Consider the following 22,916-nt stretch of genomic DNA (forward strand, 5'->3'; position numbering starts at 1 on the left):
ACCACTCAGGCTTTGGGGAGACTTTGAGATACATCTGCAAAGATGCTTTGTGCCCAACATCTGTGGCTTTCAGCTGGAAATCAGGAACATCAGAGGGGCTGTCCCCCTCTTAATTAATGGGCAGTCTGAGGCTGGAGGGGTCAGGTGCTCCAGGAGGCCTTTGAGACACCCCTGGGCAGAGCCTGGTGTGAGTCCAGCGCTGACCATGTGTCCAGCCAGGGGTTGGACTGGATGCTTCACATGTACTGACCAGGCCTAAGAAGGCTTTCAGTTTGCTGGAAATGTCTTTAAATCTCAGATGGGCACCAAAAGCCCGGAAGTTTAGGGAATAATGAGGTTGTTTGAGATACTGGAATGCATCACTTTCGGAATCTAGAGCTGCCAGTGCTGTTTGGGCAGGAGTTGTACCTAAATCTTTCAGGTCAAGACAGTGGGAAGGAGATATCAAATATCAGGGAAAGTTTCTTCCCCCAGAGGGTGCTGGCACTGCCCAGGCTGCCCAGGGAATGGGCACGGCCCCGAGGCTGCCAGAGCTCCAGGAGCTGCCAGGGATGCCCAGGGTGGGATTGTTGGGATGTCTGTGCAGGGACAGGACCTGGATTGATGATCCTGGTGGTCCCTTCCTGCTCAGGACATTCTGTGATTGCATGATTAAGATGGACTAAACAAATGCATTAAAAAAGGGTAGAAAAAGTGTGATATTTTTATTTTCCCAATGAAAATGGAAGGAGAATTTGGGTGGATTTTGGGAAGAGCTGTTCTGGTGAGCTGAGTGGTGCTGGATCTCCTCCCTGCTGGCCTTTGCAGGGAGCTGCCTGTGCTTGGAGCTGCTCCAGGCACACTGGACTTGTCATCCCAGGGTCCTGGTGGTCCTTCATGAGTTAGCCTGGCACCAGGTTCTTGCCAGCTCAGAAGAGACTTTTGTGAGGCAGCTGAGGGAGCTGGGAAGGGGCTCAGCCTGGAGCAAAGGAGGCTCAGGGGGCCCTTGTGGTTCTGCACAGCTCCTGACAGGAGGGGACAGCCGGGGGTGTCGGGCTGTGCTCCAGGGAACAGGGACAGGAGCAGAGGGAACGGCCTCAGGGGGAGGCTCAGGTTGGAATTTCTTCATTGGCAGGGGCTGCTCAGGGAGGTTTGGAGTTCCCATCTCTGGAGGTGTCCAAGGAACACCTGGAGGTGGCACTCAGGGCTCTGAGCTCGGTGACGGGGTGGGGATCAGGCACAGGTTGAACTCGATGGTCTTGGGGGTTTTTTTTCCAGCCTTGATTCTGGGATTCAGAATGTTGTTCAGAATGGTGTTCAGAATGTTCTTCTCCTTGCCTGTTTGTGCTCTGAGGGCAGTGTGAAACGAGGTGCTGGTACCCAGTGGTCTGGCTGTTCCTCCAGCGTGACTCCAGACCCTTTGGATGCTGTAGGTGAAAATTGCTTTGATGGGAGCTGGTTTGAACCAATCCCCCCTGCTCTGACAGAGCTCTCCCTGTACTTCTCATGTTGCTTTTCATAACTGTCTGCTCTCTGGAAGGAAAACAAGCCAAGGAATCCCTAACAGCAGGTTGATGTAATCATTGCTCTGAGTGTGCCAGTGAATTGTTATCACTCCTGGTTGCCTGGGGATTTGCTGGGTTTTCATGTCAGAAACTTTTTCTGCAAGTACATGACATTCATAGTTGGATTTTTCAGCTTGGATTTGAAATATTTGGTGGGACAAAGTCATTGATGGAGGAGCAGGGAAATGTTTGAAATGTTTGTTTTATGTGGGCATTGCTGTGCTTGAGCTTTGTCAGGCTGCAAAAACCTTGCTGCATTTGAATCATAGAATGATTTTAGTCTAAAAATGCATTTACCACACTTCACTCCTGTGTTTACTCCTGCTGTTCCCTCTGAAATACCACCATGAATCCTGGTCCTGTTGTGCTTTGTTGTGCTGAAAGAGCCAGTTCCCACTGAAGAACATTCCCAGGAGAGCTGGGATAGCCAGGCAGTTATTCCTTGGGATGTTCCTGTAGCAGCAGAGCCCTGATGTGCACATTTGGCTGCTGGGCTGTGTGAGAGCCATAAAAGCTCCCTGGGACAGCCCAGCAAGGTTTTTCCATGTCAGACTGGCTTTGGGAAGGTCTTTGCCAGAGATCCGGATGCAAGATGGGGCAGAGTTTTGTTTGCCAGGTGAGGTGTTGACATATGGTGCAATAAATGCAGTTATTGGAAAAGCCAGAGATAATATTTACCTTGAAAAATCCATTGTTGGGAATAAATGGCCACATCTGCAGCTGAGGCAAGTGGGACTAAGTGCACTGCTGTCACCTGGGCCACCCACCCCAAATGTCACCGTGTGAGGAGCCAGGAGGGCTGGGCAGGTGGGTGAAAGAACAGCCTGACAGCTAAAACTGTGCTTTAGTTGATGTGGTGGTGGTTGATCCATGGTTGGACGGTCTTGGAGGTCTTTCCCAACCCTAAATATTCTGGGATTCTGTGATTTACATCAGGCAGGGCGCTGGAGGACAGGGTGGCTCTTCCACTGTGAGTAGCTGTGCTTGGAGTACAGCTTGGGAGTTTCAACACCACTTGTGACCCTTCTCTCCTCTCTTCCTCCCTCTCCCTCCAGGGTTTAATGCCATGGCTGCAGATGAAAGCGCTACAGAAAAGCAAGTGGGGGAACCAAAAATGGCAGTAGATGGTGAAACCAACGGTTCCTGTGAGCACAGCGAGGGTGGGGGCCACCCAAACCCAGCGAAAAACACTCAGGACAACACGAAAGTGAGCCAGCAGGACTCTTCTACTAAATTAAATAGGATAGCAGAAAATGGCATTTCGGACAGCGAGCCTGGGAAGCAAAACCATCTGAAAGCAAATGACTTCACACAGACTTCTGTCACAGGGAGCAATGGATATATCCTAACCAAGCAGATGGCACAGGAGCAGCCTCTAAGGACTACCAGCTTTGCTTCTCTCACTGGCCATGCTGCAAAAACCCTGCCTGGAGGAGCAGGCAAAGGCAGGACTGTGGGGTCCTTTGCCCAGCTCCAAGCCACGATGCCAAGCAAGCTCGGGGAGGGCAGCAAGGACATGGATGCTAAAAAAGGCCCTGCTGCTAATGCTGAAGTCAAGGTGCACAGAGCACGGAAGACAATGCCTAAACCCACCCCCAGCCTGGTAATGTACCTGCCCAGCACAGAGCTGCTGCTGCTGCTGCTGGGCTTGCTCTTGGCTTTCTCTGGGGGTCTGGGGGATACCTGGCTGCATGGCAGCACGTGGTGTTCAGAGCTTGCCTGCTGAGTGGATTGGTGGTTTTATTATTTTTGGGTTTGTTTTATTTTTATTTTTATTTTTATTTTTATTTTTATTTTTATTTTTATTTTTATTTTTATTTTTATTTTTATTTTTATTTTTATTTTTATTTTTATTTTTATTTTTATTTTTATTTTTATTTTTATTTTTATTTTTATTTTTATTTTTATTTTTATTTTTATTTTTATTTTTATTTTTATTTTTATTTTTATTTTTATTTTTATTTTTATTTTTATTTTTATTTTTATTTTTATTTTTATTTTTATTTTTATTTTTATTTTATTTTTATTTTATTTTTATTTTATTTTTATTTTTATTTATATATAAATCTATATTTATATTGATATTTTATCTATATTTTTATATAGATATTTTTATATCTATATCTATAGTTAGTTAGTTAGTTAGTTAGTTAGTTATTTATTTTTATTTTATTTTTTTCTCTTCCTCCAGACAAATGTTAAAGTAGTTGGTCACACGGCCACCACCAGCTCCTGTCCCCAATGCATTTCTAAATATATGATTGATCAATTGCCTCCTCCAACAGATCTGTGTGAGACACTAAATGGCCTTTCTCTCATGGCTCTATTGCTCATCAGCCTCTGCTGACATCCAGAGCTGCTTGTGAAACAAATGAGATTTTTTCTGAGGTCAACCCAAAGGAAATTAAGCTTAGCATGAAAACTTGAGGCTCCTCCCAAGCTCAGAAGCTGTCAAGGAGCTGATCTGTGAGGCAGCTTGATTGCTTTGCTGTAGGAATCATTATGGGGCTACAACAGATGATGTTCTCTCTCCATGCCATTGGGAAATGTTCTCTCCAGAATCCTTAGGGGTGGATTTACCATCACTTAATAAAGCAGAGCCCTGCTTTTGTTTTTTGGAGGCATAAGGAAATGTCATTTGGTGCATTCATGTCATAGTGGGGAGGACAGAAATGGACCTCTCTTTGTCATGGTTATTGACAAGTTTGGTTATTGTTTTGGTTCTTTGCCAGAGGTAGGGAACAGATCCTGCAACAGGCAGATCTGCACTATAAGCAGCTGGTTTTCACCCCTGTGATGCTTTATATGACTACAGTGAGCTGGATCCTCTCATTGTGCTGTGTCTGAGGGTGGAGAGAGACTGGCCTTTAGGTCAGGGAAGGGTGAGCCAGGGGAGTCAAGGGAAGGGTGAGCCATGGGATCATTCCCAGGAGTGCATGGAACCTGCTGCAGCCTTGTCAAGGTCTGTGCAGTGCATTGGTGCTGTGATCCTGCAGATCCACAGGGGCTCTCAGATGTCCCCTCAGCTCAGCACAGCAGTGTGAGGTGTGAAAGGCTCAAAGCTGGGAGTCCCTGTGGTCTGGAGAAGGGAAAGAGAGAGAAAAAAGGGAAAAGGGAGAGTGGCACCTTGCCAGCCCCAGATGGGGAAAGGTCCCGTGGCTGTGGCACCACCTGTGCCTCTGGGAGCAGCTGGGAGTCCAAAGGGCACAGCAGGATCACAAACCTGTGGGCACCAGGCTCAGGAGAGGGGCAGAAGCCACAGCTGCCTGCCAGGGTTCCCAGCCAGCCCCCCTGATTCCTCATTTCTCTCTGCCTTGCCCTGGCTGTGGTTGAATTCTCTGCTCTCACCCTGCCTGTGTTTCCTGGCTTGCACAGGGAAGCCCAGCTGCCATCCAGCTCCCATCTGAGTGTCTCCTACCCAGGGAAGGCTTTGCAGCCTCCAGCCCCCGGTTGTGCACTGGAATTAGGCCAGTCAAACCCCCAGACCCTGATGGAATTTAGCAGAGAGAGATCCTGTGGGGCTGAGCAATTGAGAGAGGCAATTCCCTCCTAAAGGTGACTGCTGGGTTGGGAGGGAGTGTTTCCCTCATTCATATTTTATGATACATCAGAAGAATATTTACATTCAATCCCTTGGGCTTCGAGGTTTGTCTCTGGGATGTGGCATGGGGTGTTGGGGAGCTCTGGGGGTGCTGGGACAGCTCACTGGGATGGGGCTGCTGGTCCTTTTTTGCTCACACAACAAAAGCAGCTTCAAAAAACCAAAGCCTGCACTTGTTGGGCTGCTCTAGAAAGTGCATAGCCTGTCCTCAGCTCCTCTGGGCATTGGGCTTAAAATAGGGAGAGAAGCAACATTCCCAGAAAGGGTGGTGAGAAGAGGCTGTTCCCATGTTCTCTGCTCAAGCCCCTGCAGCTGAATGGGAACCCAAGATCTGATCTCAGTTCTGCAAGACAATAAAACATCTGTGTGTTCAGCCTTCCTGATAATTACTACCTCATTTTCCTCCATTGTCTCTGGAATTTACATGCTATTTTCTTTGGAGCAGCAGAGTCCTTGCTAAGCTGTCATTTTTCTGTCCCAATTATTTCTTTGTTGAGCTGCTTAGAGGAGGCTCCTCAGCTCAGGAGCTTTTCCTGTACCAACCTTCACACCTTCTCCCCTTCAAAACCTCCATGAAATCAGGTGCTGTATCAGGAAATAAATTGTGGAATTCACCCAGGAACTGATATTACAGACCACAGTAGTTTGCTTGGTTAGTATTTTTTAGGGCATTGTTGTTTTGGTGAAACTGTTCTTGCAGAACTGTTCTGCCTGGGAGGAGGAGGGGAGGAAGGTGTTTTGCTGCCTGCAAAGTGTGAACATTTGTTCCCCTTGGCTCCTGCAGAAACCCACTGGGGCCAAGAAATTGTTTTGTGTAATCCAATAGGTGTCAGGGGACCTTGGTAAGCTTTTCCTGCACATGTGAATTGGTCTCTGAAAGGAAGAAGAGAATTTTCTCACCAATTTAACCAGCTTTTTCTCTGTTTAGGAGTTGCTTCCTGAATTGGGATCGAAGCTGAATCTGAAACAGGTGACAATTTTAATTGATGTTGTGGCATGTTAAGGTGGTTTTTGAGCAGAGGGCATCATTTCTGCTCCCCTTCTGAACAGAGCAGTAACACAAGCACTGCCCTTTTGGAAGAATCTTTCACTGCTAATCCATTTTACAGCCCTGTTAAGAACCCAAAAGCTTGCAGGGCCAGGCAGCAGACTGAAAGGCCAGTGTGTGTCTGTGTGTGTGTGCTGTGCTTGGAGAAGGCTCCTCCTGCTTGGGAACCAGCTGCTGAGCTGAACTTCAGTAAAACATAAGGGGTAAAGGATGAGAAAGGTAGTGAGAGCATCCCAAGTTACCTTGGAGACAGGAGGAGCAGATGGATGAATTGGGAACCCCAAGTTGTGTTTCCTTTCCTTGGTGACCACAAGGCTGGAGTTTGGGGTTTGTGTCTCTGGTGATAGTTTTTTATGCTATGCAGAGGACTGGGTGAGGAAATAGTGCAAAAATCCTTTAAATGAGTGTTTTGACCAGATTCACAGTGTGTCCCCAAAATGCCAGGTGCCAGTTTAACTGGGGGAGACAATGTGGGCAGGGAGGAAGAGCATGGAGCTGGAGATGCTTTGCTTATGTAGGTCTTTCTACCAATATTCATCAAACTATTCCCTTAAGTAGCATTGCCATTAAATACCTGGTCCCAGAGCTTTTAAACTTCCTCCTTTGTGGTGCTGCTGTGCTGGCCTGGGCTGGGGCTGCTCTGCAGGAGCCTCTGGCCTGGAGAACACCCTGTGGCCATCTCTTGGGGCAGGCAGGTGGCAGCCAGGGGATCGCAGGGGTCTGGGATTGCTCAGCAAGCTCTGACCCTGCCATGTGCAGGAAACATAAAGCAAAAGGGCAGGGCCTAGTGGGGGTGGTGATAGTGGGGATATTGTGTCCTTGGGGAGGACTCAGAAGGTCCATCCAGGACCCTCTCCAGAGGGGTGTCCAGGTGTGCTCCACTGGACTGAAAGACTGAAGTCTGTGTGTGTGAGCTTGGGCAGAGATAAATATCATGGAATCACAGAATATCCTGAGCTGGGAGGGACCCACAGGGATCCCCATTCCCTGGGCAGCCTGGGCAGTGCCAGCACCCTCTGGGGGAAGAACCTTGCCGTGAGCTCAGCCTGAGCTGCCCTGGCCCAGCCCCAGCCGTGCCCTGGCTCCTGTCCCTGTCCCAGAGCAGAGATGGGAGCTGTCCCTCGGGAGGAGCTGCAGCCCCGGGGAGCTCTGCCCTCACTCTGCTGCAGCTGAACAACCCCAGAGCCCTCAGCTGCTCCTCACAGCCCCTCCAGACCCTTTCCCATCTTCCCTGATGGGAAACTTCCTTCAGGAGTGACAGAGCTGCCATTGGGCTCCTTAAACAGAGGGGCTGCTGCAGAGGGAAGTGAGAGTGAAGGCTGTTGTGCAGCACTTGAACCTGATATTCAACTGCTGCTGCTGGTGCTGGAGGTGCTGCCCCAGCTCTGACCACAGCCCACAGAAATAACGGCCCTGGCCCAGCAGAGGGGTTTGGTAGGGTCAGGAGCCCTGGTGGCACATCTGCCCTGGATTCCCCTGTTTCGTTTTGGCTGATGTGTGACACTCCCTTGCCTTGGGGCAGTTTGGTGCAGGAGGGGACAGGGATGAGATCCACACCCCTGAGTGCTCTGTTTAGAAACACATTCAGTGCAGGTTTGGGGCCACATCTTCCCTTCAGCTCAGTCTACCTGGCTGCCTAAATCATGTTTTTATGTAGGAATGTGACTGCACTCAGATAAGTGCAGTTGTAATCGAGTCACCATGGAATCCCCCCTCTAATGGGCACTTATTAATCAGCAGATCATTAATCTGATCTAGACTAAGAGCAAAGCCTTGCCGGCTTGTTGCTCCAAGGTGAGGCTTGATCAGGCTGCTGAAATTCAGCAGTGAAAACCACAATCCTGCAGCAGCAAAGGCAGAGTAGCACCACTACAGCTCCTACAGGCACTATCATCTGCTTGTGATCAATTTTTTATAGCAGACTGATATTTCTTGCTTAACCACCACTCACGAGTTGTTAGAGGCAGATCTCCCTGGGAGCTGCTGCTTTGTGCTCTTCAAAGGCAGTGCCTTGGTACAAATCTCCTGACCCTGTTCCTGATGGATGGGGAGGCAGAGCTGCTCCCTGGCAGCTGCCCTGTGGCAGTGCTGCCCAGCTCACTCCTCCTGCCCTGTTGGCTCTGGTTTGTGTGCTGGAAATGAGAGTTCTGCAGAACACAGAACTAAGGGAGCCCATAATCTCAGCCTGAGGTGGTTTCAGGCATCAAGAGCCTTTCTGCAGTGCTTAGAGCTGTCCTGCTCCCAGGCAGGACCTGTGCCTGTGTCCTTCCACCAACACTCTGGTTTTTCTCCCAGCTTGCTGGTTTTAGTGATGGAAAGACCCTTTAAATGCTGGGCAGTGGGAAAAATGTCATGTGGAGTTTATGGAGCCAACACGAGGGTCCATTACTGAGGATGATTTGTTCTGTAGTTTTGCTTTCAGGGAAAAACCCAAAACAACTGAGGGTATTCTGTCTTTTGCCATTTTAATAACTTCCCCCTGCTGCTGTCAGGGACTTCTGTGCCAATCATAGAGATGTGGTTGATCCCATTAAAATGTAGACAGCATTTTTTTGAACACATCAAATATCCTGTTCTTGCCCCAGTCTAGCCCATTGTCTTGGCTGTATTTCTCACAGTGGAGTTAGACATAGCCGTGGTCCCATTTTTGCTGTTTCCAGGCACAACCATTGCTGGAAATGTTGGAATATCTGCCCACCTTCTTCACTATTCCCTTCACAAAGTTGTGACTTCCCAGTCCTTTGCATAGAATGAGCTGATACCACATGAGAAACTGCAAGAAGTGAAGATGTTGGTGTTGCAGTTTCTTTTTCTGTCTCATTTATGGTCCTTTCTTGGCCTCCAGTGGCCCACAACATGTGAGCACAGGGAGCTCAAACTGCATCCTGGAGTTTCCTTTGCATGGCATTCTGCTCAAACTGTGGATGAAACCTGTTTAATGAGAATAGCAAAGGTGTGACTGGTTTATGTAGCTGAGAACCAGGAAGGGTGGTGAGAAATCTGACTTAAAAATTTGTGCTGATCCTTTTTATTACAATCCTTAGATATAATATTATTTTTATAAACACAAGAAACCTCTTCACTCCTTTCTGGGAATTCTTGGTTTTTTTACCATTGCTGCATGTGCCTCCAAGTAAATCTTTAAGTATCTTCAAGTATCTCTCTTCCATGAGACTTAATTTGAGTTAAAAAAAAACTTTCTAGCAGAATTGCCATGAAAAAGTTGCATTTAGCACTTGTTATGCAGCCTGTTGAAGATTTTAAATTTATTTCTATGTTGTAATTACAGAGGCAGAGAAAAAACCCCAAGCTAATAACATAATACTTTTAAATTTAAAAGTTGGATTGTATTCTTCCAAGCAGCCTGGCATGGCCTGAGTGTGAATTCCTGGTGATTGGGAGTAACAGCACCTTTTGTTAGAGACCAGTTGCAAAAACCTGCACTGTAAAGGACACAAAATGCAGCCCTTGTTCACACTTGTGTCAGATCTGCCTGTCCCAAGCTCATTTTTCTAATTTTAAGTTAGAAATGGAAAGCATTGGATATATCAGGGGACTTGGGAAGTCTCAGAATAATTGTGTAGCCAAGAGTTACTGTTAACCTTTAGATCTATAAACTCAGGACTTTTAAGAGGTATAAATAGTATTGTTGAGACTATTCTTGGCATCCTGTGCCCTGCACTCCTGACGTGCATTTTTTAAGGGGTAGAACAACTGGGAGCAGACTCAGGAGTGATCCAGAAAATGATCCTATGGCCACTTAATTTGCTCATTCTATTAAAATCATTGAAGAGAAAGTTTAAAAAGAAAAAAAAGAAGTTGGTCATACTCCATAAGTGTCTCCTGGGAGTGAGAGGTTCTGATGAGACAGGGCTTTTTAATTTAGTTGCAAAAACATAATGCATTTAATTATTTGACAGTGAGAGCAATTAAGCATTGGAACAACGTATCAAAGGCTGGGGTGGATTTGTCATCTTTGAAATCCTTAATCCAAGACTTGCTGCCCTTTTAGAAAAGCTGTGGCAATTGAGCCATAAGTTATGGGCTTGATGCAGGAATCATTGGCACTTTGATGGCCTTTTGCTGTGGGTCATTTCTGATTATCATTAGGGCTTTGCTGGGCCTGCCTCTGCCAGCACCACACACGTGGCACAGCCTAATTAGGGGAATCAGCCTCTTCCCTGTTTGTTCCCAAGGTCACATTGCTGGAGAGCAGTGGCTGGGGCTGCCTGGCTGAACCTGAGTGCTTTTATTGCTTCCTGCTTTTTATTCCAGCCTTGCTTCTGCCTGCATTCCTCTCTCTGCTTGGGTTTTTCAGCTCTTGCTTCACAAGTCCTGTAAAGAAGAGTTCTCTGCAAGTGGGGCAGCACTGAAACCTTACAGTCATGGAATATTTGGGTTGGAAAGGACCTTAAAGCCCATCCAGTGCCACCCCTGCCATGGCAGGGACACCTCCCACTGTCCCAGGTGCTCCCAGCCCTGTCCAGCCTGGCCTTGGGCACTGCCAGGGATCCAGGGGCAGCCCCAGCTGCTCTGCCCACCCTCCCAGGGAACAATTCCCAATTCCCAATATCCCATCCATCCCTGCTCTTTTTCAGTGTGAAGCCCTTCCCCTTGTCCTGGCACTCTGTGCCCTTGTGAAGAGTTTCTCTCTTTCTTGTAGCTCCTGCAGCTACTGGAAGGCCACAATGGGGTCTCCTCAGAGCCTTCTCTTTTCCAGGCTGAGCAATCCCAATTCTCTCAGTCTTTCCTTATGTTCTGCTGCTTTTTCTCTTGTTTTGCTGGAGCAGCTCTGCCAGACCTGCCTGCTGCCCAACTGGATGCAGTGGGATAATCCAGAGGGCAAATCCAGTGTAAAATGGCCCAGCAGAGGCAGCTTCCACCCCAATGTCTGCTGACCCTGTGGCAGAGAAGGACCAGCAGGGACTTTGTTTCATGTTCCTCCATGTGTTCCCTTGTCTCACCAGGTACCTCCTTGCTGGGCTGGGACAGGAAAATGTTCCAGTGAACTGCACTGAGGGGCCTTGCCCTGACCTTGGCTTCCCTTTGGCACACTTGACACAAAAGGCACAGGAATTAAAGCACCATCAAACCAAGCCATGGCTGTTTAAAGAATAAACACAGATGGAAAAAGGAAACACAAACACAGTCTGGACCTCTCTGTCTGAGGCTTTTAGGGTACATAAAATGGATTTAGACACACAGGAAGGGGATTGTTTCCTAAATTAGAGGAGGAAAACATTGAAATAACATCAAAAGCTGAGAAATGGCATTCAGGGACGTGGCTGAGTGGTGGACTTGGCCCTGCTGGGTTAATGGTTGGACTTGGTGACCTTAAAGGTCTTGTCCAACCTAAATGATTCTCTGTGGAGCTGTAGGAACCCTTCTTTCATAACCAGAAGTGCAGGATTTGACTTGTGTTGGGTACAGGCTCAAACCAGAGCGGGTGTGAGTGGCTGTGGTGCCTGGGAGGAGCTGCAGGAACAACTATAAAATCCCCTTGGTTTGCAGCAGGAGCCTGGAGCCTGCCTGGGGCCTGGAATAGCAGCAGCTGGAGTGGGAATAGGGGGTTAAGGGAAGCTTGGACAGCCCTCTGTGGATGCACCTCAGTGTCACAAACACTGCTTTGGCTGTGGTTGCTGTGTGCTGGGCTAAGGGGGAACCTTTGCTGAGTCTCAGTGGTGCCAGGTGCTGTCCAAAAGGAAAATCCCTTTCCTTTGCTGCCTGCTGCTCTAGAACAGCTCTGCAGGAGTGTTGCTGAGCATGTTTGGTGTCACAGGGAATAAGTGCTGTGGTTGAGTTGGTTCCTCTTCTCCAGAGGCACCCAGAGCTGTGTAAGCAGAGCCTGCTCCTTGTCACTACCTCTGTCATTACCTGTCACCTGCACAGCTCAGCCAGGCTGGCAGTGCTTGGGCAAAGCCCCCTGATCTGTGTGCTCCTGCTGGGAATGTGCTCCTGCCTTCAGATAAAAGAGATTTTGCTCGAGAGAAAGGAATTCAATTAATTTCCTAATTTTTTAAAATTACTTCTTCAATGCAAAAACTCAATTTAACTGCCTTTTGTTTTCCAGCATGCAAGTAAAGACCCCAAAGATGGGAGAGACAGCAGAGATCAGAAGGAATCCAAGGAGAAGGAGTTTGAGAACATGCTGGACTTTGTGAAGCCGTTGGCGTTGCCCTCTCTCCCGGGCCTTCACCAGTCACTACCTCAGAACCAGAGCTATGTGGCCACCACCAAGTCACAGACAGGTAAAAGGGAAGGGCTGGAATGTTGGAATCCTGAGCTGCTCCCACCTCCCAGACCTGTCTGTGGGGCTGAGAGGGAGATGAGGAGGTTAAAAGCCTTTTTGCCACTCAGTCTCCTCCAGGGTTCCCTTCCCTTTTTTCTACTAAAAGCTTTTCTTAGAGGAGACACTTTGATCCCTTTTCCTCTGGGATGTTCTGAAGAGGTTTCTATCAGTTCTGTAGGGCTTTGAATATCTCCACAGCTGCTTACCAAGAATTACAGCCTTATAAATAAAATTAATTGGGTTCACAGAATTTTTTAGCGGTCTCTTCATAAATTCTGGTGAAATTCCATTACCATGGAAGATGAAAAAATGCTTCCAAGGAACAGGCTGTGCAAGTGCAAACAATAACAGTGGTGCTGAAGCTGGCAGTTCCTAAAAGAGCCTGCACCAAGCATCCTTGTGCTGTGCACTCACCTAAGTCAGCAGCAGGCAGGGAGCTGCGATGTCTGGTTTGATTAGAAGGCCAAGAGGAGACTTAACAAATTAAGACCCAATCAAAGGAGTGAAAGGAATCAAACAGACTTCCATAGTAGGTGTGAAATGAGGTTAAATGGCAAACAGCTCTTTATGTAAGGTGCCTTCTCCCTGTGTGTTCTTCAGTTACTGTCAGATTGCTTCCATTGTCAGTCGGTATTGTTGGCCTTGCAGTCTCAATTTGAGCAATTGGATTCCATTCAGCCTCCTACAACACCAGCAGCACTGCCAAACGCAGGATAATTTAAGGATTTGGTGCTGTGTGTGCTGATGGAGGGGCCAGAAGGAGTGTGCAGAGGGCACTCAGAGTTTGGGCAGCTCTGCAGCCCTGGCAGGAAGATGTCTGTGTGTCTGCACATCCGTGTGTCATCTTCTGCTTGACTTGTAAATAAATCTGTTGGACTGGGAGGTTTTCCCAGGTCGTGCCCTCAGGTGTGATTTCATGGAATCACAGAAGGTTTGGGTTGGAAGGGACCTTAAAGCCCCTCCAGTGCCACCCCTGCCATGGCAGGGACACCTCCCACTGTCCCAGGTACTCCCAGCCCTGTCCAGCCAGTGGCCCACAACATGTGAGCACAGGGAGCTCAAACTGCATCCTGGAGTTTCCTTTGCATGGCATTCTGCTCTCAGTGCTTCTCTCAAGCTGTGGGTGAAACCTGTTTAATGAGAATAGCAAAGATGTGACTGTTTTATGTAGCTGAGAACCAGGAAAGGTGGTGAGAAAACTGACTTAAAATTTGTGCTGATCCTTTTTATTACAATCCTTAGATGTAATATTTTTATACACATGAGAGATCTTTTTGCCCCTTTCTGGGAATTCTTGTTTTTTTACCATTGCTGCATATGCCTCTAAATAAATCGTTACTGCACGAGACTTAATTTAATTTTAAAAAACTTTTAGCAGAATTAACGTGAAAAACTCACATTTAGCAGTTGTTTTGAAGCCTGTTGAAGATTTTAAATTTATTTCTGGCCTTGGGCACTGCCAGGGATCCAGGGGCAGCCACAGCTGCTCTGGGCACCCTGTGCCAGGGCCTGCCCACCCTCACAGGGAACAATTCCTCATTCCCAATCTCCCATCCAGCCCTGCCCTCTGGCAGTGGGAGCCATTCCCTGTGTGCTGTCCCTCCAGGCCTTTGTCCAAAGTCCCTCTCCAGTGCAGCCCCTGCTCTCTGTCCCTTCTTTTCATTCCTGAGCAAACTTTGGGTTCCTTCTGCTCCTCTCTTGCAGCTGCTGCAGTATCTCGGAAGAAAAAACGGAGAATGGGAACCTATAGCCTGGTTCCCAAGAAAAAGACCAAAGTGTTAAAACAGAGAACAATGATAGAGATGTTCAAGAGCATAACTCATTCCTCTGTGGGTGCCAAGGTAAGGGCAGCACTGAGCCCACTGCACGTGTTTGTTGTCACTTACATGTCCCTTTTTTTGGACACCAAACCCATGTGGAGGTGCAGGGGTGTCCTGGCTTGTTGGGATCAACTTCTTCCCTTCTGAGTCTCCTCTTCCCTCTGGCAGCAGCTTCCTGCCCAGAGCAGCCTTGCTGCTTTGGGAATGACTTTTCCAGAGGGGCTGTTCAGGTGCCAGCTGCTAAACAAACCTTTTCCAATGAATGTTCCCCTTCCATCCTGTGAATCCTGGGCAACTGGAGAGATTTCAAGCATGCCCCTTTTTGTTTTGGTCCTCAAGGTCTCGTGTTGCTGCCTGAGGCTGTACAGAAAAGCACTTGGTTATTTATAAAAGTTTAGCCATGGACTCACTCCTGATGAAATCCTGCTTTTGCTATACCCTGAAATTTTGGGCTTAGAATTCAAGGAGAACAGTGCTGGGATTTCAAGGAGTGATATGAAAATCCCAGTGTGATGTAACTTCCCTTTCCATTCCCTAGAAACCTTCCTGCATCCCTCCATGCTGGAATGGGGTTCTCCTCCCCTAACCATGAGTCTGCAATGACTCCTCATGGTCGCCAGGTCCAACAGGGTGAGGTGACAATGGCAGGAGCTCTGGAGGGACGCAGAGCCAGCTTTAGAGCTCCAAGCACAGAGGAGAATCTGGGATGGATGCAGCTGCTCTGTCCCAGGAATTGATGTTGTCTTTGTGTCTCGTGTGCTTGGGTGACCTCCAGAGTGACAAGGAGCTGGGGGATGGCAGCCCCCACGTGAACGGGGAAAGCATAGATGTGGACTCTGAGGAGGAGGACTCGGATGAGTTGGAAGAGGAAGATGATCATGGAGCAGATCAGGCAGCCATGTTCCCTGGGGATGACAACAGGACCTCCAAGGACAGCGCGTCCGACGCGGACAACGCCAGGAAGGTGATTCCTGTGCCCTGAGTGGGGCTGAGGAGCAGCATGGGCTAGCAGGGACAGGAGGGGCATGGTTTGAAGCCATTTCTAGGGTTTTTTCACCTGCAAGATGACAGCAATGGTAGAGAGGCCCTTTGTGAGCATTCCCTGCTTCCCATTGCACCTGAGGGTCTCCCCACCTCCCCCCCAGTTCCAGCCCTACACAGTTCTGGGATCCACTCTGTAGAACCCCCACCATGTGTAGTTCTGGGATTCCCTGAACCAATAGGAGACATCTTCCCAATCTTACTTGGCAAAGCACTAAAACAATCTAATTGTTTTTTTCCCCCCAAATTTTGATACACAGTACAGGCATGAGGCTGGTTTGGGATTATGGAAGAAGTTGAAATTTAGTTGGAAAACTTTATTCTGGAGTGGAATTTTTTTTTTTTTGCTCCCTCTACCGTCTCCATGGATGTTCCATGATGTGGTTGGAGCTCACTGGGCTCAGTGCATGTGCAGGCTGGGGCTGGGGTTGCTCTGATATGTGTGGGCACAGCAGGATGGTGGGGGATGCTCTGCTGGGATCACCAGGGGTGTGGGGGATGCTCTGTTTGGGAGACCCGACCTGACTGACCCATTCTGTTCCTGGGCAAATGGTGGCTGCAGATCGATGATGGCGAGTCTGAGGAAGAGCAAGAGTCTGTAGAATCAGGGGAGGAGGAGGAGGATGGAGACGAGTCTGACTTGGTAAGCTGGGCTGCTAAATGTGTTTTTCAGCCCGTGGCCTGTTGATAATAATTTTTCCCCTTTGCACTGCTGCCAGAAAGAGAGAGAGAGAGCAAAGCCAAAGCGGTGTAGTTTCAAGTCTCCTTGACAAAACTCATTCTCTGAAACCACCCACACACAGAGTATTGTTTTCCACAAGGTGCTTAACCCTGATCCGTGGCACAATTAATTACATTCTGATGCTAACTAATGGGCTTTTGTTGTTTTCAACGAGGTGTTGACTGCTTTTAATCATTTGAATGTTAGCAGAGGTGTTTAAGGGTGCCTGAGTTCCTCAGATGCACTGTTAGCACCTGGTAGGAGCCAGCACAGCTCTCACCAACCCAGTTTCTGCTGGGGCGGGGTTGTTCCCAGATCCACTGGCCCAGCCCACAGCCTAAATTCACTGTTCTGGTGAGCAGCTCTTAGCAGGGAGACAAACAGCACTCAGACAGACAGACAGACAGACAGACACTCTCCCTGGGACCTTGGTCGTACAGCACCAGGTCAGGACTTTCAGCAGCTGCTGGGGATTTCTACTTTTTATTTTTAGACGGTTGGTGAAGAGAACCTGGTGATTTTTAAATTTAGGTTGTTCGTTGAATGTCTCTGCCTGCCTCCTTCCCCTTTCCTTGAAAACTGTCCTTCCACAGCCTCTCAGGCTGAGGAGCCAGGATTTCAGACACCCAACTCTTCAGAAAGAGTTGAAGAAATCCTTGATGTGTTGAGCTGAAGGTGGAATCATGCTCACAAAACACATCAGGTGAATCCCTGAAGCTCTTCAGGGTCTTGTTCCCCATATTCTTACACTGCAGCAGCCCAGGAGGAGCAGGGGCTGGCTGGGCAGCCTGGCTCTGGTTTGGATGGCTCAGGCCAGTCTGTTGTCCAAGGCTTGGGCTGGGATTCACATCCACACTCCCAGGTGGGATCTCCACATCCTGGGCAGAGGTTGGAGCTCTGCTGAGTCACTCAGCTCCCAGGCAGGACTGGCTCTCACACAAACCTCTCTCCCACGAGCAGAGTGATGCAGTTGGGGTAAAGCCACGTGCTGGGCCCACACTCAGGGATTTTGGGGCAGCACAGACACCCTGGAGAGCCAGGGCTCAGCTCCATGTGTTCCCTCACTGGGACAGCAGGGCCTGGCACAGCTGCCTGTGGAGGCAGAGCCTGATCCAGCTGCTGGTAGTGGTACCAGGAGGCTTTCCAAGGCTTTGCTGGCAGCTGGATAAGCATCAGGAGCTGACAGTTTCAGTCTGAACATGAATTTTGTAATTGATGCATTAAACCCTGGCAGGGTTGGGGTGCCTGATTCCTGTTCTGATGTTGACTTTGAAACCCCACCCCAGACAACTGAATTTTTTGAAACCAAAACCCAAAGTCTGTTGAGATTCATGCGTGTGGCTGAGTATTTGCTGCATGACTGGTCTGTGCTGTGCCTGGCTCAGGGAGGGGGCTGCTCTGCTGCTGTGGAGCTCATTTCCCCTGGGTCCACTCCAGCCCTGCCAGGTGGCCCTTCAAGTGCAAAGTGGGTTTTTTTGTGGAGAAACATGAACATTTGAGTTTGAAAACCCAACTGCCAGAGCTCAAGAAGCGTTGGGACAACCCTGTGAGGGACAGGGTGAGGTGTTTGTGCAGGACCAGGAGCTGGACTTGGTGCTCTTTGTGGCTCCCGTACTGCTCAGGATATTCTGTGATTCTACAATTATTTTTTGGGAGAAGCTGGAAGTGTGCACGTGCCTGCCCACCTGCAGTGCTGCTCGTGAGCGTGGTGTCAGGGCCTCCATGGAAGAGAAAGTGCAGCCTGGCCTGCTGCACTGACAGGAAATCCACCCCCACGTGTGCCTGGGTTTCCTTTTCAGTGCTATAAAGGCACCTTAGCAGCCCTTGGTTTCAGAGCCCTGCTCGAGCTGGGTGAGGGCTGTTCCACAAAGGGACCCTGGTGCCACCATGCCTGACGTGCACGTGGCCTCTCTGCTTCCCCAGAGCTCCGAGTCCAGTGTCAAGAAGAAGCTGCTGAAGAGGAAAGGGAAGACAGACAGTCCATGGCTGAAACCCACCCGCAAGAGGAGGCGGAGGAATAAAAAGAAACAAGGAGGTGTGCTAGGTAATGAATGGGGGTTTGTTCCTAAATTCCATCCCAGGGAGCCTTCCAGGTGCTGGGGGAAGGACCTGAGGCCTGGGCTCACCCTTCCTTCCCAAGGCTGGGCTGTGTGATGAACCAGGCTGTGGAGTTGTCCCTCACTGTCAGGAGCTGCTGGTGTCACTGTCACAGCAGAACTTGTGGCTTTGTCCTTGGAATGCTGGAGGAATTTTATTTTGTTCACCAATCCCTTTACTTTGGAGTATCCAAAAAAAGGCCTCGTGGGGCTTACAAAAAGGAGGAAGGGGAATTTTATATGGGGAGATAGTGAGAGGACAAGGGGGAATGGCTTCAGACTGAAAGACAGAAAATTGATGTTATCTATACAGGAGAAATTGTTCCCTGGGAGGGTGCTGAGGCCCTTGCACAGGGTGCCCAGAGCAGCTGTGGCTGTCCCTGGATCCCTGGCAGTGCCCAAGGCCAGGCTGGACAGTGGGACAGTGGAAGGTGTCCCTGCCATGGCAGAGTTTGGAATGGAATGGGCTTTAAGGTCCCTTCCCACCCAAAGCAGTCTGGGATTGTGTCATGTGTCCACGTGGACTCCTGTCCCATGAGCTCCAGGGAGGATGTTTAGATGCAGAAGGAAAGAAAGAACCACCCTGGAGTGGTGCTGCATTGCTTTTGTGTGGTGCTTGTGCAGCTGAATGGAATGTGCAGCTTGGCTCTGCTCCTTGTGGAAGAACCACAATGTTTGGAAGGAGCTGCCTGGGGCCCATCCCAAGCGTGGGTGTTGTTCAAGGTCCCTCTTGTTTGTCCTGAGTCACTGAGCACCAGAAAGGTTTCAGTGAGCTCTGTTGAGAGGTGAGAGGTGAGGAGAGGCAGGATGTGATGATTCTTCCTTGGGAAAGGTAACAACATGGGAGAGATAAAGTGGAAGTGCAGCTGTGCCTTCAGCCTCATTCTGAGGTGTCGTACATCCACTGCCACCAAAGGGTTTATTTTATTCTTCTGGGTTTGCTAGTTCAGGGCAAAAAGGTCATTTTTGTATCAGCAGCTTTTTGGTACTTGTGAGTGAATTGACCATTTTTCAGCCCCTGCTCTGTGCCTGGGCTCTGTCACTCACCTGGCTCCCTCCTCTTCCTCCCAGGAGGCCATAGGGGCCCTTGATCCCTGTCACAGCAAATGCCTAATTGTGCATTTCACATGCAGGCTGGTTTTCTGCCCCTTCAGTCAAGGTGGGAGCTGGTCTGGAAGGGTACCCAAACCCTCTTGGCCAAGCTGGACTGGCAGAAGCAAAGCAGGAGAGAAAGTGAAGCCAAGGGAGTGCAGAGACACTCAGTTCCCTCTCCCACAATCCCTTCCCAGCAGAGCTCTGCTCACTTGGAGGCAGAACTTGCTTTTTTTGTGTTTCCCCTCCCACTCAGCTGGATGTCACCTGTCTCATCCTCCTCCTGAGGTGCAGTTGGCTGTACCTGGCCAGTGTGTACCAGGCTGGGGGCAGGAGGGTGCTCCAGCAATGGGTCATCCCTTCCTTGTGCCCTGCAGAGGCTGAACCCATCTCATTTATCCCCTTTGCTTGTTCCCTGCCTGGGTGAGGTGGCACTCAGTGTGAGCAGAGCAGTGCCCAGCCATGCCCAGATGTTGGTGGCACATGCCCTGTGCTCTGCCCTCATGGCTCCCACAGGGACCCTGCACAACCTGGGCTTGGGCACAGCCTCCCAGCCATGGGGTGGCTGTTCCTGTGGGGTCTGTGGGAATGCCCTGTTCCCATCCAGGTGCTGAAGCCTATAAAGCCTCGCTGGGCAGCAGGGAGGGCCCCAGCCAGGAGAACAGCATGGAGTACATGGAGGTGTCCCTGGATTCCCTGGACCTCCGGGTGAAGGGGATCCTCTCCTCGCCAGCGGGAGGTGAGTGCTGGGGCTGGGCTGGGCTGGGCTTGGGGTTGGGGATGGGTTGGAGGTGGGATTGGACTGGGGTCGAGGTTGGGTTTAGGGTTGGGATTGGGGCTGGGTTTGGGTTTGGATTTGAATGTGGGACCAGGTTTGGAGTTGGAACTGTGTTTGGAGTCAAGCTTGGGGTCGGGGTTGGATTTGGGGTCGGTTTTGGATTTGGGGTCAGGTTTGGCGTCGGGGTTGGATTTGGGGTCGGGTTTCTTTGTTCCGCGGGTGGCGCCGGGCGGGGCCCCGGCTGCCCCCTGGCGGCCACAGAGCGCGCAGAGCAACCGGCGTGGGGCGGGAGCGGGGTGGGCTCGGGGTGGGGATGGAGGTTAGGGATGGAGCATTAGGGATCGGGATGGGGTGGAGGTTAGGGATGGAGCATTAGGGATCGGGATGGGGTGGAGGTTAGGGATGGAGCATTAGGGATCGGGGTGGGGATGGAGGTTAGGGATGGAGCATTAGGGATCGGGATGGGGTGGAGGTTAGGGATGGAGCATTAGGGATCGGGATGGGGATGGAGGTTAGGGATGGAGCATTAGGGATCGGGATGGGGTGGAGGTTAGGGATTGGGCGTTAGGGATCGAGATGGAAAGGAATGGGAGTTAGGGATCAGCATAGGATGGGGGTTGGAGATCGGGATGGGAATTAGGGATCGGGGTGGGATGGGGATTAGGGATTGGGCATTAGGGATCGAGATGAGGGGGAGGATAGGGCTGGAGCGGGGATGAGTGTTGGGATAGGGATGGGGATGAGGATAGGGACGAGGATGGATGTGGGGCTGGGTTGGGGATGAGGATTAGGGTAGGGATGAGGATAGATATGGGGCTGTGTTGGGGGTGAGGATGAGGGCAGGGATGGGGCTGAGGTAGGAATGCAGCTGGGATGAGAATGAGGAGGAGATGGGAATGGGGCTGGGCTGGGGATGAGCAGGAGGATAGGGATGGGGCTGGGATAGAAGTAGGGATGGATTTGGAATGGGGGTGAGGCTGGGGGTGTGGGTGAGGATAGGAAGGGTGCTGGGATGGAATGAGGCTGTAGATGGGATCCCAGTTCCAGTGAGGCACGTTAGCTCAGGAATACTCTCACCAATGGTCCAAGGTACTGCCCCAGCCCTCCTGTCCCACTCAGCAGCTCCCTCCATTCCCTGGAATATGCTGATTCAGCACCCCCCCCGAATTGCTGCCACTGGATTCCCTCAGGAGTGGCTCGTTCAGCCCTGGGAAGGGAAGGGAAGGGGTTGGTGCTGGGCCCTGGGTGCTGAGCCCCAGCTGCTGCTCCCAGTGCTGAACTCTCCTCAGATCTGGCATCCCCTGTCTGGATCTGCCTTTCTGTCCCCACTGCTCCCTCAAAGCTTGTCTGGCTCCTTTGATAGAGGCACTTCAAAGAGAGGGTGGGAGCCTTCCCCACCAAGGGAGGGTCAGGAGGGATGAGGGATGCTTTCACCACAGCCTCTGGATGTCAAACAGATTAGGGAAGTGACAGCTCAGAAGGCGAGGAAGGAGCTTTGTGATTTGTGCTCCCAGAGAAAACTCTTAAACCTTTAAGATCTTGACAGGATTTTACATGAAAACAGCAAGGACTTTCCCTGGCCTTGAATGTCTTGAAATATCCCTTTGCTAGGCTTGGGCTTGCAACTTGTTGGCTCAAGGAATTCTTGATGGGATGAAAGGAGCTCGTGCTCAGCTGGCAGGGTCAGAGGCACGGGCAGGGTGCTCTGGGGCAGGGCTGCCACTGCCAGGGCAGCTGAGGAGGAATCCCCCCCAGGGATGAAGTTAAATCTGCAAAACCTCACAGCAAGAGAGCTCTCCATTCTCCATTCAAAAGCTTGAAAAATAGCAGCAAGCTTCCTTCTCAGTGTGAGTCAATCCCAAAGCAGTGGGCAGGGAAAGCTTGGGATGAAAGCTTGGGATGAAAGCTTCAGGGTGAACCAGCCCCAAGGCCAAAGGGTTCTGTGCTGCAAACATTGCAGAGATGGTTTACTGCAGGCCTGGAAGAGGAGGGTGGGACTGCAATCAGCCCCCTTGTCACTAGGCCAGTTTGACAATCCTGCGTGGCCCAGTGATTGATTTCAATCCAGAGGAACAGGAATATTCCCACAGTGACCCCCCTCAAAAGCCCTCATCCACTTTTCCACAGGTTTGTAAATGTTCAGCATCTGAGAGGAGATGAGGGAAAGGCAAGAACATTGGAGCATCTTGCTGCTTTCTTTTCCCTGGTTTGTTCTCTTTCCAAAATAAATAATTTGTGGTTGGCTGACACCAAACAGTCCCAGGAATTTTGTTTTCCCATCTGTGTAATAAGCCTTTGCAAATAGGAGTTTGTGCTTTCCTGATCATCTCTATTTATCACTCCACTGCCTATTCAAATTTCCAGCTCTGGGTGGTTTCCTGCAAATTTCCTGGTGCCAGAGCCCAGAGCTGTGGGGAGGGGAGAGAGGCTGATAAAAACCTGCACGTCATTGCTTGGCCTTTTTGAGGTTTTCTCAGAATAAACTGATCTTAACTTATCACTCTCGATTTCAGCACAGTCAGCTGAGTGTGGCTGGACTTGGAAAAGTGCAGGAGGCTTTTGCAAACTCCAGCTGGTGTGAAGGGATCTTTTACAGGGTGCTGCTAAAGCCTGGAGAGCATTTCAGGACATGGAATGGGAAGATGTCACAGGGCATGGCTGCTGTTGATGGACTGAATCCTTTCTCCTGGCAGAGAACTGGAGCTCATTCATTGGTTTTCTGTGCCCCAGGTCTCTCCAATGGCCCTGAAGCCATGGAAGTGGATGGTCTGCAGGAGGTGCCCCTGTGTAGCTGTCGAATGGAAACCCCTAAAAGCAGAGAGATCACCACCTTAGCCAACAACCAGTGCATGGCCACAGAGAGCGTGGACAACGAGGTAGGAGCCT

The 22,916-nt window shown here is 50.0% G+C and overlaps 1 protein-coding gene across 9 annotated transcripts in view; it reads left to right on the forward strand.

Moving 5' to 3' along the window:
* The window catches only part of EHMT1 (euchromatic histone lysine methyltransferase 1), a 78,507-nt gene that overhangs the window by 24,103 nt on the left and 31,488 nt on the right, over window positions 1-22,916 (forward strand). For 6 of the 9 annotated variants that reach the window (XM_031059196.1, XM_031059194.1, XM_031059197.1 and 3 more), the window contains 9 exons: window positions 2,600-3,147; window positions 6,074-6,115; window positions 12,264-12,441; window positions 14,187-14,323; window positions 15,078-15,266; window positions 15,906-15,986; window positions 17,988-18,108; window positions 19,860-19,991; window positions 22,761-22,906. In XM_031059196.1, coding sequence (XP_030915056.1) covers window positions 2,600-3,147; window positions 6,074-6,115; window positions 12,264-12,441; window positions 14,187-14,323; window positions 15,078-15,266; window positions 15,906-15,986; window positions 17,988-18,108; window positions 19,860-19,991; window positions 22,761-22,906 — 1,574 coding nt within the window. The remainder of the gene's footprint in view (window positions 1-2,599; window positions 3,148-6,073; window positions 6,116-12,263; window positions 12,442-14,186; window positions 14,324-15,077; window positions 15,267-15,905; window positions 15,987-17,987; window positions 18,109-19,859; window positions 19,992-22,760; window positions 22,907-22,916) is intronic. The other 3 variants (XM_031059195.1, XM_031059200.1, XM_031059201.1) reach the window with 1 other exon arrangement.

The sequence above is a fragment of the Geospiza fortis genome, unplaced genomic scaffold, assembly GCF_000277835.1.
Source record: "Geospiza fortis unplaced genomic scaffold, GeoFor_1.0 scaffold85, whole genome shotgun sequence".
Classification (NCBI taxonomy): Eukaryota; Metazoa; Chordata; class Aves; order Passeriformes; family Thraupidae; genus Geospiza; species Geospiza fortis.